The sequence below is a fragment of the Salvelinus fontinalis genome, chromosome 31 (assembly GCF_029448725.1).
Source record: "Salvelinus fontinalis isolate EN_2023a chromosome 31, ASM2944872v1, whole genome shotgun sequence".
In the NCBI taxonomy this organism is placed as follows: Eukaryota; Metazoa; Chordata; class Actinopteri; order Salmoniformes; family Salmonidae; genus Salvelinus; species Salvelinus fontinalis.
Genome location: NC_074695.1, coordinates 42,991,949 through 43,006,113, shown reverse-complemented (window position 1 = coordinate 43,006,113; position 14,165 = coordinate 42,991,949). Strand labels below are relative to the sequence as shown.

Sequence of the window (14,165 nt, the reverse complement as noted above, 5' to 3'; positions counted from 1 at the left end):
GCCTATGTTTGTGTTACTTCACAGTCCCCGCTGCTCAATAAGTGGCATTTTAATAAATTTTTTAAATCAAATTTTACTGCTTGCATCAGTTACATGATGTGGAATAGAGTTCCATGTAGTCATGGCTCTATGTAGTACTGTGTGCCTCCCAAAGTCTGTTCTGGACTTGGGGACTGTGAAGAAACCTCTGGCGGCATGTCTTGTGGAGTATGTATGGGTGTCCGAGCTGTTCATTAGTAGTTTAAACAGACAGCTTGGGGATTTCAACATGTCAGTACCTCTCACAAATACAAGTAGTGATGAAGTCAATCTCTGTGTACATCCAAGGGCCAGCCGTGCTGCCCTTGCGCAGCCTGGCAATATGATTTGTTTGTTGACTTGCGATTCATTTTTATTGTTGACAATGATTCAGTAACAGGTATACAATGTTATAATGTGATAACAGGTATACAATGTTATAATGTGATAACAGGTATGCAATGTTATAATGTGATAACAGGTATACAATGTTATAATGTGATAACAGGTATACAATGTTATAATGTGATAACAGGTATACAATGTTATAATGTGATAACAGGTATACAATGTAGTAATGTGATAACAGGTATACAATGTAGTAATGTGATAACAGGTATACAATGTAATAATGTGATAACAGGTATGCAAAGTTATAATTTGATAACAGGTATACAATGTTATAATGTGATAACAGGTATACAATGTAGTAATGGGATAACAGGTATACAATGTAGTAATGTGATAACAGGTATACAATGTAGTAATGTGATAACAGGTATGCAATGTTATGTGATAACAGGTATGCAATGTTAATGTTGGCACGTAGACAGCTGAAGGTGCCGTGTTGTGTTCCCAGGGCTATGGTTGGTTGTGAGGGCCTGGAGGCGTGGTGATACACAGAGGCAGCAGGCAGCTCCATGGCGTGGACTGAGCTGGAGCTCAGGGCAGGGCTCAGAGCTGGGCCACACAGGGCCCTACTACCACTCCTCCTCCAGGGGTTGATGCTCCTTACCTCCCCTTGCCTTGGTGGTCCCCCACAGCTGGCACGCACCCCTCTGTCACCAGGGCAGCCTTTTCTAGTACTATGGGGAATCCCCAACAAGGCGTGTTCTGGACGACCTGACCCAGGAGCCTTTGGGATGGAGAGAGAGGGCCGCGTGTCCATGTTTTATGAGGACACTCTGGGGAAGTACCCCTATTACACTAACCAGGACCAGCCGGTGAACGGAGGCCTTCCCCAACACACCAGACTGGATGGACACCTCCAGAAGACAGGGGAGGACCTAGCGGCAGCGCTACCATCCATAGGCTACCAGGGCCTGGGGGTACTGCGTTGGGGCCAGTGGTCCCCGCAGTGGGGAAGGAACCGTGAGAAACAGGGCATCTACCTGGAGGGCTCCAGGGCTCTGCTGAGGACCTTCTTCCCTGACTGGACCACGGAGGAGGTGGAGAAGTGGTCTCAGGTAAGATCCTCATCCATGCCAGTTTAGAGTAATATGAGAAACAGCTGTAACAAATGTTATTCAACGCCACAGTTGTCTCATAATGATGATGTCATCCCGTTCCCCAGGTGGACTTTGAGGCAGCGTCCCAGTCCATCCTCATGGAGACCCTGTGGGAGGTGAGGAGGCTCCGCCCCGAGGCTCTGTGGGGCGTGACCCCGTACCCCAACTGTTACAACTCCGGCCCCGCCCAGTTGCTGTCCAATTACACGGGTCGCTGTCCCGCCGCCGAGATGGCATTGAACGACGAGCTGCTGTGGCTCTGGAAATGCTGCTCTGCTCTCTACCCCGCCCTCACACTAGAGAAGCTGCAGGGTGGGACCTCAGGGGCCAGACTGTACACGTCCAATCAGATCCGAGAGGCACTGAGAGTGGCAAGCTTGGCCGGGGCCGCCTACGACCTTCCTGTGTTCCCATTGGTCAGGAGTGTCTATACATCGACCAATACTTTTCTGTCTGAGGTGAGAGATAGTGTTGGGTGGAAGTAGATGTTACCATGTTTTTGAAAGTGGTTTCTCTTTGTCTGTTGGCTCTGTAACCAGTGTATAACTGAGTGATGTTCCATTAGGTGGACCTGGTCAACACCATTGGTGAGAGTGCTGCCATGGGGGCAGCAGGGGTTGTCCTCTGGGAGAAAGATCAAGGCGTCTTCTCTACAAGGACTCAGGTACAGTACACATCTCTTCAATGTTCCATACATACATTCAGTCAGCCAGACAACTGTAACTGGGTCTGTGAATGAAAACATTTCACCTCTGTCTGCCCCCAGAGAGCCTGCTCAGAGCTGGCCACGTTTGTGCGTGAGGTCCTGGGCCTGTACGCCGTCAACGTGACCACAGCCGCACGCCTGTGCGGCGTCTCCCTGTGCCAGGGGCGTGGCCGCTGCGTGCGCCGCAAACCCGAGAGCTCCGCCTACCTGCACTTGCCGCCCTCCAACTTCGTGATGACGCAGAGGAAGGTGGAGGGGGTACAGGCCACAGGCCAGCTGGACCCTGGCAACCTGGAGGCCTGGAAGAGGGACTTCCAGTGCCAGTGGTATGAGTCCCTGGAGGGGGCAGCCGCCGACGAGGAGCTCCCCAAGGACAGGGCACAGGGAGCCCTTCCCCCCACCCTGAATGCCCCCTTGTCGAGTGAGCTGAACCAAGAGACCAGGCCCACCCTCGCTCTGTCAGACCACAGCGGACCATCACTCACGGCACCTCTCCTCCCTCTACTGCTGGTATTAGCCACAGCTCTAAGTCTGAACACAGACTTATGCCTGAACCTCTGACCAACCTGCTGGATTATCAGGTCGGGGCTCAGTGGGCTAAAGACACTGTCGTACCAGTGTATAAGAAATGTTTGTGGAACAGAAACTCTTGAGAGGTGTTTCTATTTTGAACAAAGAATTGTTGTGAACAGAGACTACTATTCTATTTGAGACTCTGGATGTTTTTATTGTCTATACAACTAAGAACGTGAAGTAGATCAAACAAAAAATCTTTTATTCATAGGATTCGTGGTTAACATTGTCGTCATTTCTCGTCAACAGTTGTGTGTATTCAGTTCCTTCCATTGCAGTACTGGATGTTCCTTTTTACAACTCATTTTTGTTTATCGGCACACTTTTCCCCCCTTTTTCTGCTTCACGCTACTCAGCTCTACTGCTCACATGGCCATGTTGTGACGGACCTGTAATATGGTTCACAACTTGGTATCGTCGAACGATGTAAACACATTCTACTGCAGTCATGTCAATTGAAATGACTTCACCCTTACCTTCGTATTCTTACTGGTCATGCTATTGCGTTTACAATAAAATCATACCTCTATAAAAATGTACTCATATTTTCTATAAAATGTTGTTGATGCAGTCTAGATGTCCTGTATCAATCTAGATGTCCTGTCCTATATTAACCTAGATGTCCTGTATCAGTTTAAATGTTCTGTCCTGTATCAGTACAGACACCCTGTACTGTATCAGTCTAGATGTCCTGTATCAGTCTAGATGTCCTGTCCTGTATCAGTCTAGATGTCCTGTCCTGTATCATTCTAGATGTCCTGTCCTGTATCAGTCTAGAAATCCTGTCCTGTATCAGCCTAGATGTCCTGTATCAGTCTAGATATCCTGTCCTGTATCAGCCGCGATGTCCTGTCCTGTATCAGCCTAGATGTCCTGTCCTGTATCAGTCTAGATGTCCTGTCCTGTATCAGCCTAGATATCCTGTCCTGTATCAGTCTAGATGTCCTGTCCTGTATCATTCTAGATGTCCTGTCCTGTATCAGCCTAGATATCCTGTCCTGTATCAGTCTAGATATCCTGTCCTGTATCAGTGTAGATGTCCTGTCCTGTATCAGCCTAGATGTCCTGTATCAGTGTAGATGTCCTGTCCTGTATCAGCCTAGATGTCCTGTCCTGTATCAGTCTAGATGTCCTGTCCTGTATCAGTCTAGATGTCCTGTATCAGTCTAGATGTCCTGTATCAGTCTAGATGTCCTGTATCAGCCTAGATGTCCTGTATCAGCCTAGATGTCCTGTATCAGTCTAGATGTCCTGTATCATTCTAGATGTCCTGTCATGTATCAGTCTAGATATCCTGTCCTGTATCAGTCTAGATATCCTTTCGTGTATCGTTCTAGATGTCCTGTCCTATATCAGCCTAGATATCCTGTCCTGTATCAGTCTAGATATCCTGTCATTATTCAGCATAGATGCCCTGTCCTGTATCAGCCTAGCTGTCCTGTAACAGTCTAGATGTCCTGTCTTGCATCAGCCTAGATGTCTTGCATCAGCCTAGATGTCTTGCATCAGCCTAGATGTCTTGCATCAGCCTAGATGTCTTGCATCAGCCTAGATGTCTTGCATCAGCCTAGATGTCTTGCATCAGCCTAGATGTCTTGTCTTGCATCAGCCTAGATGTCTTGTCTTGCATCAGCCTAGATGTCTTGTCTTGCATCAGCCTAGATGTCCTGTCTTGCATCAGCCTAGATGTCCTGTCTTGCATCAGCCTAGATGTCCTGTCTTGCATCAGCCTAGATGTCCTGCATCAGCCTAGATGTCCTGCATCAGCCTAGATGTCCTGCATCAGCCTAGATGTCCTGCATCAGCCTAGATGTCCTGCATCAGCCTAGATGTCCTGCATCAGCCTAGATGTCCTGCATCAGCCTAGATGTCCTGCATCAGCCTAGATGTCCTGCATCAGCCTAGATGTCCTTTATCTATACATTCATGTCATCAAAACCACATCCAGAAACAAATCAGACAGCTATTTTTTGCAGCTCATGTAAATTTATTGTGTTATTCTTCTGAAAATATACACTCAGGACGAAGGGTAGCTCAATTATTTCTTTGTTACAGAAAGAGATATGTACAGAGGTGCTTTTGATTGTACAGAGATAAAGAGCAGTTAGAGAGAGGAGGCCATCTCTACCTCCCCAGTGAAACATGCATCCCCCCAAAGTCTATAGTCCCACAGCCCATCCCTCCTTTCCAGTGCCTTCGGAAAGTATTCAGACCACATTACATTTTCCACATTTTGTTGTCTTAATCTAAAATGGACTACATAAATCAAAATCCTCAGCAATCTACACACAATATCCCAAAATAACAAAACAGAAATACCTCATTTACATAAGTATTCAGACCCTTTTCTATGAGACTCGTAATTGAGCTCAGGTGCATCCTGTTTCCATTGATCATCCTTGAGATGTTTCTTTAACTTGGAGTCCTGTGGTAAATTCAATTGATTGGACATGATTTGGAAAGGCACACACCTGTCTATATAAGGTCCCACAGTTGACAGTGCACGTCAGAGCAAAAACCAAGCCATGAGGTCAAAGGAATTGTCCGTAGAGCTCAGAGACAGGATTGTGACGAGGCACAGATCTGGGGAAGTGTACCAAAACATTCCTTCAGCAAAGAAGATCCCGCAAGAACACAGTGGCCTCCATCATTCTTAAATGGAAGAATTTTGGAACCACCAAGACTCTTCCTAGAGCTGGCTGCCCAGCCAAACTGAGCAATCAGAGAGAAAGGCCTTGGTCAGGGACGTGACCAAGAACCTAATGGCCACTGACAGAGCTCTCGAGTTCCTCTGTGGAGATGGGAGAACCTTCCAGAAGGACAACCATCTCTGCAGCACTCCACCAATCAGGCCTTTATGGTAGTGGCCAGACGGAAGCCACTCCTCAGTAAAAGACACATGACAGGTCTGATGAAGCCAAGATTGAACTCTTTGGCCGGAATACCAAGCGTCACACCTGGAGGAAACCTGGCACCATCCCTAAGGTGAAGCATGGTGGCGGCAGCATTATGCTATGGGGATGTTTTTCAGCGGCAGGGACTGGGAGACTAGTCAGGATTCAGGCAAAGATGAACGGAAAAAGGACAGAGTGATCCTTGATGAAAACCTGCTCCAGAGCGCTCAGAACCTCACACTGGGGCGAAGGTTCACCTTCCAACAGGACAACGACCCTAAGCACACAGCCAAGACAATACATGAGTGGCTTCCGGACATTTCTCAATGTCCTTGAGTGGCCCAGCCAGAGCCCGGACTTGAACCCGATCATACATCTCTGCAGAGACCTGATAATAGCTGTGCAGCAACGCTCCCCATCCAACCTGACAGAGCTTGAGAGGATCTGCAGAGAAGAATGGGAGAAACTCCCCAAATACAGGTGTGCCAAACTTGAAGCGTCATACTCAGGAAGACACAATGCTGTAATCGCTGACAAAGGTGCTCCAACTTTATTTTTAAATTAGCAAAAAAATCGAAAAACCTCTTTTTGCTTTGTCATTATAGTATTTTGTGTAGATTGATGAGGGGGAAAAAATATTTTGTCAATTCTAGAATAAGGCTGTAACGTAACAAAATGTAGGAAAAGTCATGGGGTCTGAATACTTTCCGAAGGCACTGTATATCCAGTGTGAGGGTGCTGCCTTCTCGTCTAGGTGGGGCTTCTGCAGATCTGATGACATTGGGTAGCATTCAAGTCATTCATGGTACAAGCCAGTAACGGCACACTACATGTAAGGGCTGTCCACAACCTCTCACCATGGCAAACACTATTTAGGCAAAATAGATATGTTCCATATTAAGACAGGTAGGTACTAAGTAGGTAGGCCTACCAGCCAACCTGTGAAATGACAGAAGGTACCACAGTCTCGTAAAGCGCAACACATTATCTCGGGATCGGAGAGGAGAGCTCCGCAGGGAATGGCTTTCGGTTGGTAACAGGTATGTAACATGACATCTGGAGGGACTTATACAACATATGTACCCCCACACCCTCACCTGTGTCTCGTCTCACTAGTTTAAGCAACCTGCCTAAGAAGTGACTAACATCTAAACCATCTCATCTGTTCCTAACGCTCCCTCTCCATATGAGAGAGAGAGAGTGCCCCCGTGTGGGCAGCAGCAGTTAATACAATCTGAACCAGGTGGGTCGGACGGTAATAAGAGAAGCATCAAGTGCTCCGTTTCCTTCAAGTTCTGTCAGGGGGAGGGGCTCCTAGCCCGAGCAAGCATTACCGGGGTGGGGGAGGGGTTTGAAGCATGACGTCTACATGGGGAGGGGGAGGAGCGGATCATCCATGAAGCTAGCATGATTAGTAGCAGTGATTCCAGGAGGGCGGTATGGAGGGAGGGGGGTCGTTAGGTTAGAAAAGGGTCTGCAGTAGAAGAGGATCTCTCGGGGACGGGTTTCCAGGTAAGAGAGTCCGGGAGGGAGAGGGGCTACTTGCAGATGGCCTCCAGGGCATCCAGGGTGCGTTTGATGTCCCGGATCTGGGCGGCCAGAGTGTGGATGGGCTGCATGGAGCGGTCCAGCTCCTCACAGCGCGCCATCAGTGTGTACATTCCCTATGGACACACACGCTACAATCAGCACATAATACTTATGACAAGAAGCATCTGGGACTGTCGATCAGTATTCACTGCTCATCCTTCCATTCATGTCTGGCCAAGCTATCTGTTCTCTCACCTTTATGCTCATGTCCACAGACTCCCCCAGGCTGTCCACAGAGTCTCTATACGTCTGGATGTAGCCCACACTCAGCGCTGTCATCTGGACACACAAAGATAAAGACATACAGCATATCGCAGACACATGAATTCCAGGCAACTTACAATTAGAGCATTACTAAAAGGACAGCAGGGAGATCAGAAGTATTTGAGTGAGTATATGTGTGTGAATGAATAAATTAATGACATTTTATTTGCGTGTCAAAATTGCCAGCTGGCAACCCAATCAATTGCGGGATTAATTGACACGCAAACAAAATATACATTGATTCACAGTGATAATTCTTCAGACGATGTGGGCAGCGCATAAAGAATGGAAAATTAATCAATAGGTAATAGTAGACAAGGTTATCCAAGCAATAAATAACCCTAGAGCAGTACAAATGTAATACAGAACTAAATACAGAAACGTGTGTGTGGTGTGAACAAACTGAGCTCACGTACATTCTGGATGGTTCCGTTGAGGCTGCGCATCATTAGCTCCACGCTGTGGGCGACTTCCTCTGTGTGTCTCTGCAGGTCCGCCAAGACAGCAGGGTCGATGGGAGGGATGTCAGCCGGCCGCCGCGACGACGACCCACGGCCTCTGCTGCTGATGGAACCTGAGCAGTCCGCTGGACACAGAAAGAAAAGAAACATGCACGCACACAGACCGGAAGTTACGTTAACCGACAGTCTGCAAAGCAAACCAAACTGCTGTGTGAGTCCTTCCACCCTTCCTGCGGGTGCTAATCTAATCACTAGAGAGGGGAAGGGTGGATGGATTCGATTTGGAACTCGGTCTTCAACTGCAACTTCAAAACACTGACGTATCACTGAAATAACACCAGAAAAGGTATTGTGTGGATTACCATTTTACTGATCACCAGGGTCGTAATTCAGGCCCACTGTTAGCTAAATCTTTTTCAACAGAAAACAGAAATGTCTTACTCGACAAGTTCAGATGGTCTCCCTGTTTGTCCTTAAAAAAAAAAAAATTGAATATTTTTTATTCTGTTTGGTACCTAATGACTAATTAGCCAATCCCCCATCCCGGGCCCCCGGTGCTGGTACTCACAGTCACAGTCACAGTCCAGGCTGGGCTTGGAGCTCATCTTGATCTTCTGCTCCAGGTTGCGGCAGATGAAGTGGGTCAGGTCCCCATCGTGGCTGACTGTTCCCTCCAGCTCCAGGGCAGAGGAGATGGTGGCCCTGCGGCCCTCTGGCTGGCCCCCCCGACCCCCACCCCGGGCCACTCTGATGCATGCCTGGCTGATCTCGTCCAGGCTCTTACTGTCCTGCATGCCCCGGACGATGCGCTCCCGCTCTGGGACGTTCCGCACGCGCACCTGGGCCATGACGTGGGGCGGACAAGGGCTGCTGCCTGACGACTCCCCCCCCTCGGCTGGGGCAGAGCTGGGGCTGGGAGCTGCTGCCGAGGGCTCCTCTGTAAACTGACGGAAAGTGTCAGTCTTACACATATGACAATCCTCAAGATCCTCCGGACATATGAATATGCTGCACTGCTCAATGGATTCAAAATACACTTTGCTGATAACTACTTTATCGAGGGAAAATGTACTTGCTACGATTGTGATATATTGTCTCATCCAGCTATCATAAGATGAATGCACTAATTGTAAGTCACCCTGGCTGGCTTCTCCGTTTTTCGGCAGAACAGAGCAGCTACGTCTGGTAAGACGAGGGGCGGGGGTGTGTGTCTATTTGTCAATAACTGCTGGTCCGCGATGTCTAACATTAAACAAGTTTTGAGTTATTGCTCGCCCGAGGTAGAATACCTCATGATAAGCTGTAGACCACACTATCTATATTATTCGTAGCAGTCTATTTACCACCACAAACCGATGCCGGCACTAAGACCGCACTCAACGAGCTGTAAAAAGGACATAAGCAAATAAGAAAATGCTCCATTTGGCAAATCTGACCATAACTTTATCCTCCTGATTCCTGTTTACAAGCAGAAACGAAAGTAGGAAGTACCAGTGACTCGTTCAATACAGAAGTGGTCAGATGACACAGATGCTACGCTACAGGACTGTTTTGATAGCACAGACTGGAATATGTTCCCGGGATTCGTCCAATGGCATTGAGTATACCACCTCAGTCATCAGCTTCATCAATAAGTGCATCGACAACGTCGTCCCCACAGTGACCGTATATTTCCCAGCCAGACGCCATGAATTACAGGCAACATCCACACCGAGCTAAAGGCAAGAGCTTCCGCTTTCAAGGAGCGGGACACTAATCTGGACACTTATTAGAAATCCCGCTATGCCCTCAGACGATCTATCAAAAAGGCAAAGTGTCAATACAAGAATAAAATTTAATCCTACTACACCAGCTCTGATGCTCGTCGGATGTGGCTGGGCTTGAAAACTATTTTGGACTACAAAAGGGAAACCCACCCACAAGCTGGATGCCCAGTCTAAACCCACCTGGACAAAAGGAACACCTATGTGAGAATGCTGTTCATTGACTACAGCTCAGCATTCAACATCATAGTGCCCACAAAGCTAAGGACCCTGGGACTAAACACCTCCCTCTGCAACTGGATCCTGGATTTTGACAGGCCAGTAAGGGAAGGCAACAACACATCTGCCGCGCTAATCCTCAACACTGGGGCCCCTCAGAGGTGCGTGCTTAGTCCCCTCCTGTACTCCCTGTTCCCCCACCACCCACGACTGCATGGCCAAGCACGACTCCAACACCATCATTAAGTTGGCTGACGACAACAGTGGTAGGCCTGATCACAGACAAGGATGAGACAGCCTATAGGGAGGAGGTCAGAGACCTGGCAGTGTGGTGCCAGGACAACAACCTCTCTCTCTCTCTCAATGTGAGCAAGACAAAGGAGCTGATTGTGGACTATAGGAAAAAGACGGCCATACAGGCCCCCATTAACATCAACAAGACTGAAGTGGAGCGGGTCGAGAGTTTCAAGTTCCTTGGTATCAGCATCACCAACAAACTATTGTGGTCCAAACACACCAAACACAGTTGTGAAGCGGGCACGACAACACCTTTTCCCCCTCAGGTCCCCAGATCCCCAAAAAGTTATACAGCTGCACTATCGAGAGCATCCTGACCGGATGCATTACCGCCTGGTACGGCAACTGCTCCGCATCCGACCGTAAGGCGCTACAGAGGGTAGTGCATACGGCCCAGTACATCACTGGGGACAAGCTTCCTGACATCCAGGACCTATATACTAGGCTGTGTCAGAGGAAGGCCCAAAAAATTGTCAGCCTCCAGCCACCCTAGTCATAGACTGTTCTCTCTGCTACCGCACAGCAAGCGGTACTGGAGAGCCAAATCTCCTTAACAGCTTCTACCCCAAGCCATAAGACTGCTGAACAACTAAACTAATCAAATGGCCACCCACACAAATGGCCAACCCTTTTGTTTTTACACTGCTGCTACTCAATGTTTTTTATAAACTCAGCAAAAAAAAAAAAAAGTCCTCTCACTGTCAACTGTGTTTATTTTCAGCAAACTTAACATGTGTAAATATTTGAATGAACATTACAAGATTCAACAACTGAGACAAACTGAACAAGTTCCACAGACATGTGACTAACAGAAATGGAATGATGTGTCCCTGAACAAAGGAGGAGGGGGGGGGGGGGGGGGGGGTTAAAATCAAAAGTAACAGTCAGTATCTGGTGTGGCCACCAGCTGCATTAGGTACTGCAGTGCATCTCCTCCTCATGGACTGCGCCAGATTTGCCAGTTCTTGCTGTGAGATGTTACCCCACTCTTCCACCAAGGCACCTGCAAGCTCCCATTTCTGGGGGGGGGGGGGGGGGGGGGGGGGGCCTAGCCCTCTGATCCAACAGGTCCCAGACGTACTCAATAGGAGAACAAGCTCAGTCCGATGATGCTGTGACACACCGCCTCAGACCATGACGGACCCTCCACCTCCAAATTGATCCCGCTCCAGAGTACAGGCCTCGGTGTAACGCTCATTCCTTCAACGATAAACGCGAATTCAACCATCACCTCTGGTGAGACAAAACCACGACTCGTCAGTGAAGAGCATTTTTTGACAGTCCTGTCTGGTCCAGCGACGGTGGGTTTGTGCCCATATGTGACGTTGTTGCCGGTGATGTCTGGTGAGGACCTGCCTTACAACAGGCCTACAAGCCATCAGTCCAGCCTCTCTCAGCCTATTGCGGACAGTCTGAGCACTGATGGAGGGATTGTGCGTTCCTGGTGTAACTCGGGCAGTTGTTGCCATCCTGTACCTGTCCCACAGGTGTGATGTTCGGATGTACCGATCCTGTGCAGGTGTTGTTACACGTGGTCTGCCACTGCGAGGACGATCAGCTGTCCGCCCTGTCTCCCTGTAGCGCTGTCTTAAGACGTCTCACAGTTTGGACATTGCAATTTATTGCCCGGGCCACATCTGCAGTCCTCATGCCTCCTTGCAGCATGCCGAAGGCACGGTCACACAGATGAGCAGGGACCCTGGGCATCTTTCTTTTGGTGTTTTTCAGAGTCAATAGAAAGGCCTCTAGTGTCCTAAGTTTTCATAACTGTGACCTTAATTGCCTACCGTCTGTAAGCTGTTAGTATCTTAACGACCGTTCCACAGGTGCATGTTCATTTATCAAGCATTGAAAACTGTGCTTAAACCCTTTACAATGAAGATCTGTGAAGTTATTTGGATTTTTACAAATTATCTTTGTAAGACAGGGTCCTGAAAAAGGGACGTTTCTTTTTTTGCTGAGTTTATATGGATAGTCACTCTACAAATGACCTCGACTAACCTGTACCCCCGCACATTGACTCGGTACCGGTTCCCCCTGTATAAAGCCTCGTTATTGTTACGTACATTTGTGTTATAGTTTGATTAATTCAATTTTTTTTACTTTAGTTTATTTAGTAAATATTTTATTCACTATTTCTTTAACTGCATTGTTGGTTAATGGCTTGTACGTAAGCATTTCACTGTAAAGTCTACACCTGTTGTATTCAGGGCATGTGACAAATACAATTAGACGTGTGTTTGCTAAATGACTCAAATGTAATTAAGTACTATTCTTGAGCTGTTGGCTCTGGCACTTTAACATGAACAATTATGTACAGGAGCAGTAGCAGTCAGTATGGCAAACTCACCTCAGCTGAGACTTCAGCCTGTGTGTTTCCTGCATGCTGCTCCTTGCCATCCTTTTCACACTCCTCCTCTTCCACCTCCTTTTCCTCCTCTGTTTCTGCAGCACAGCAGCTAGAAGGCTCTGTGTGCTTTGTCTCGGACTGCTTTTTGTCTGCGCTGTGAGTGTCCCCCTCTGGGGCTGTGTCTTTGGATGGAGTGCCTGTGTGCTGCCAGTCTCCAGACAGAGTCTTGTTTAGGGGCATACCTGTTTGGGAGGGTCCAGTGAGGGACATGTCTTTGGGGGGCTCGTGTGGGTCTGGCTCTGTGTCTGCTGTGCATGTGGCAGTGGGGAGGGAGGGGTGGGCTGGGAACGTGTCGGTGTGTTGCTGTGTGTCTGAATGGGACGTGGAGTTGTGAGAAATGTCTATGGGGTTTTCTTGTCCATCGCATGCGCTCTCCCCATCCACACAGTTCTCAGTCTCATCAAGGGATCCCTGCCCAGGACAGGGCACCCTACCCCCAAACTTCAGGAGCTGTGCAGGGGTATTAGGGGCGTGGGTGTACGGGCCATTCACATTACACAATCCAGGGGAGGCTGGTGTATCCACCCCATTGGCTGCTTCCGGCACACCTGTGCCAATCACAGGGAAGAGGCTCATCCCTCCACCTGCTGCATAAAATACATGTCAGATAACAACTGACACACTCTTCTCCCTATGCATACAACTGGGTCTGACTCTACAAATCATTGCACATCAACTTGTTCACCCTGGGCTCCAGTTGTTCTTTGTTAGTGGGGTTTGCTTTGAAGGAGGGTTGGGAGAAAGACTTCAGAATTGTGTGTGATATGTTTTCTATTCATGTCTTGTACCTGGTTGGATAGCACATCTCTTGCAGGTAATCTAGCCAGTTTACAAGCATACATCGGAAGACCCACCAACTTAAACTGTCACCAATACAACTTTGCAGCTCAATGCAATCCAACAAACACAAGAAAACAAAATGATCAAAGGTCGAGTGACTGTACAATACGTGACATAAGAATATCTTTAACTTCCAACAGCGCCTGTGTTTATATGACGTTGGTTAGCTAGCACCAGTAGCTGGCTATCAGTGTGACTAGTTACACCTAGCTAGGAGCAGGAAACAGTAAAACTATTAGCAGTTAGTACCATCTGACTAACGATGTATAAATAATAAATAACGGTCCCAACATCTAGCAAGCAAGTTGACATATTGCTGTCATTATCAGACATAAGCTTGCAATCAGTCACATGACGTTAGCTCGCAGGCTAGCTAGCTGTCGATGCTAGCAGGCAGGCCTCTGAATTTTAACTTGTTTGAAGTTCCCTTTTTATTCCGTGTCAAGAGCAATGAGTGATAAGACTTATTTCGATTTATTACTTTCGGGAAAGTAAAATATTTGCCAGTTTTTAGCATAACCAAATAAATTAACACTTACCACTGTAGTTCTTTCCTGGAGATGTAAGTCAAGCAGGAAACTGGGTCGAGTCTGCTCTGTAAATTCTTCCACACAACCTGTAG

At 47.8% G+C, this 14,165-nt stretch overlaps 2 protein-coding genes across 2 annotated transcripts; one reads left to right on the top strand and one right to left on the bottom strand.

The window, feature by feature from the left end:
* Positions 1-888: 888 nt before the first annotated feature.
* Positions 889-3,297, top strand: LOC129829387 (hyaluronidase-1-like). The gene is made up of 4 exons (XM_055891051.1): positions 889-1,484; positions 1,592-1,984; positions 2,092-2,190; positions 2,293-3,297. The coding sequence occupies exons 1-4, from the start codon at positions 939-941 to the stop codon at positions 2,791-2,793; spliced, it is 1,539 nt and encodes a 512-aa protein (XP_055747026.1). The 5' UTR covers positions 889-938; the 3' UTR covers positions 2,794-3,297.
* A 1,474-nt stretch (positions 3,298-4,771) lies between these two features.
* LOC129830305 (BLOC-1-related complex subunit 6-like) lies at positions 4,772-14,165 on the bottom strand. The gene is made up of 6 exons (XM_055892785.1): positions 14,083-14,165; positions 12,644-13,290; positions 8,583-8,958; positions 7,970-8,139; positions 7,485-7,568; positions 4,772-7,363 (listed from the first exon to the last, which is right to left on the bottom strand). Exons 2-6 carry the CDS (start codon positions 13,277-13,279, stop codon positions 7,238-7,240), a joined length of 1,392 nt encoding a protein of 463 aa, XP_055748760.1. The 5' UTR covers positions 13,280-13,290; positions 14,083-14,165; the 3' UTR covers positions 4,772-7,237.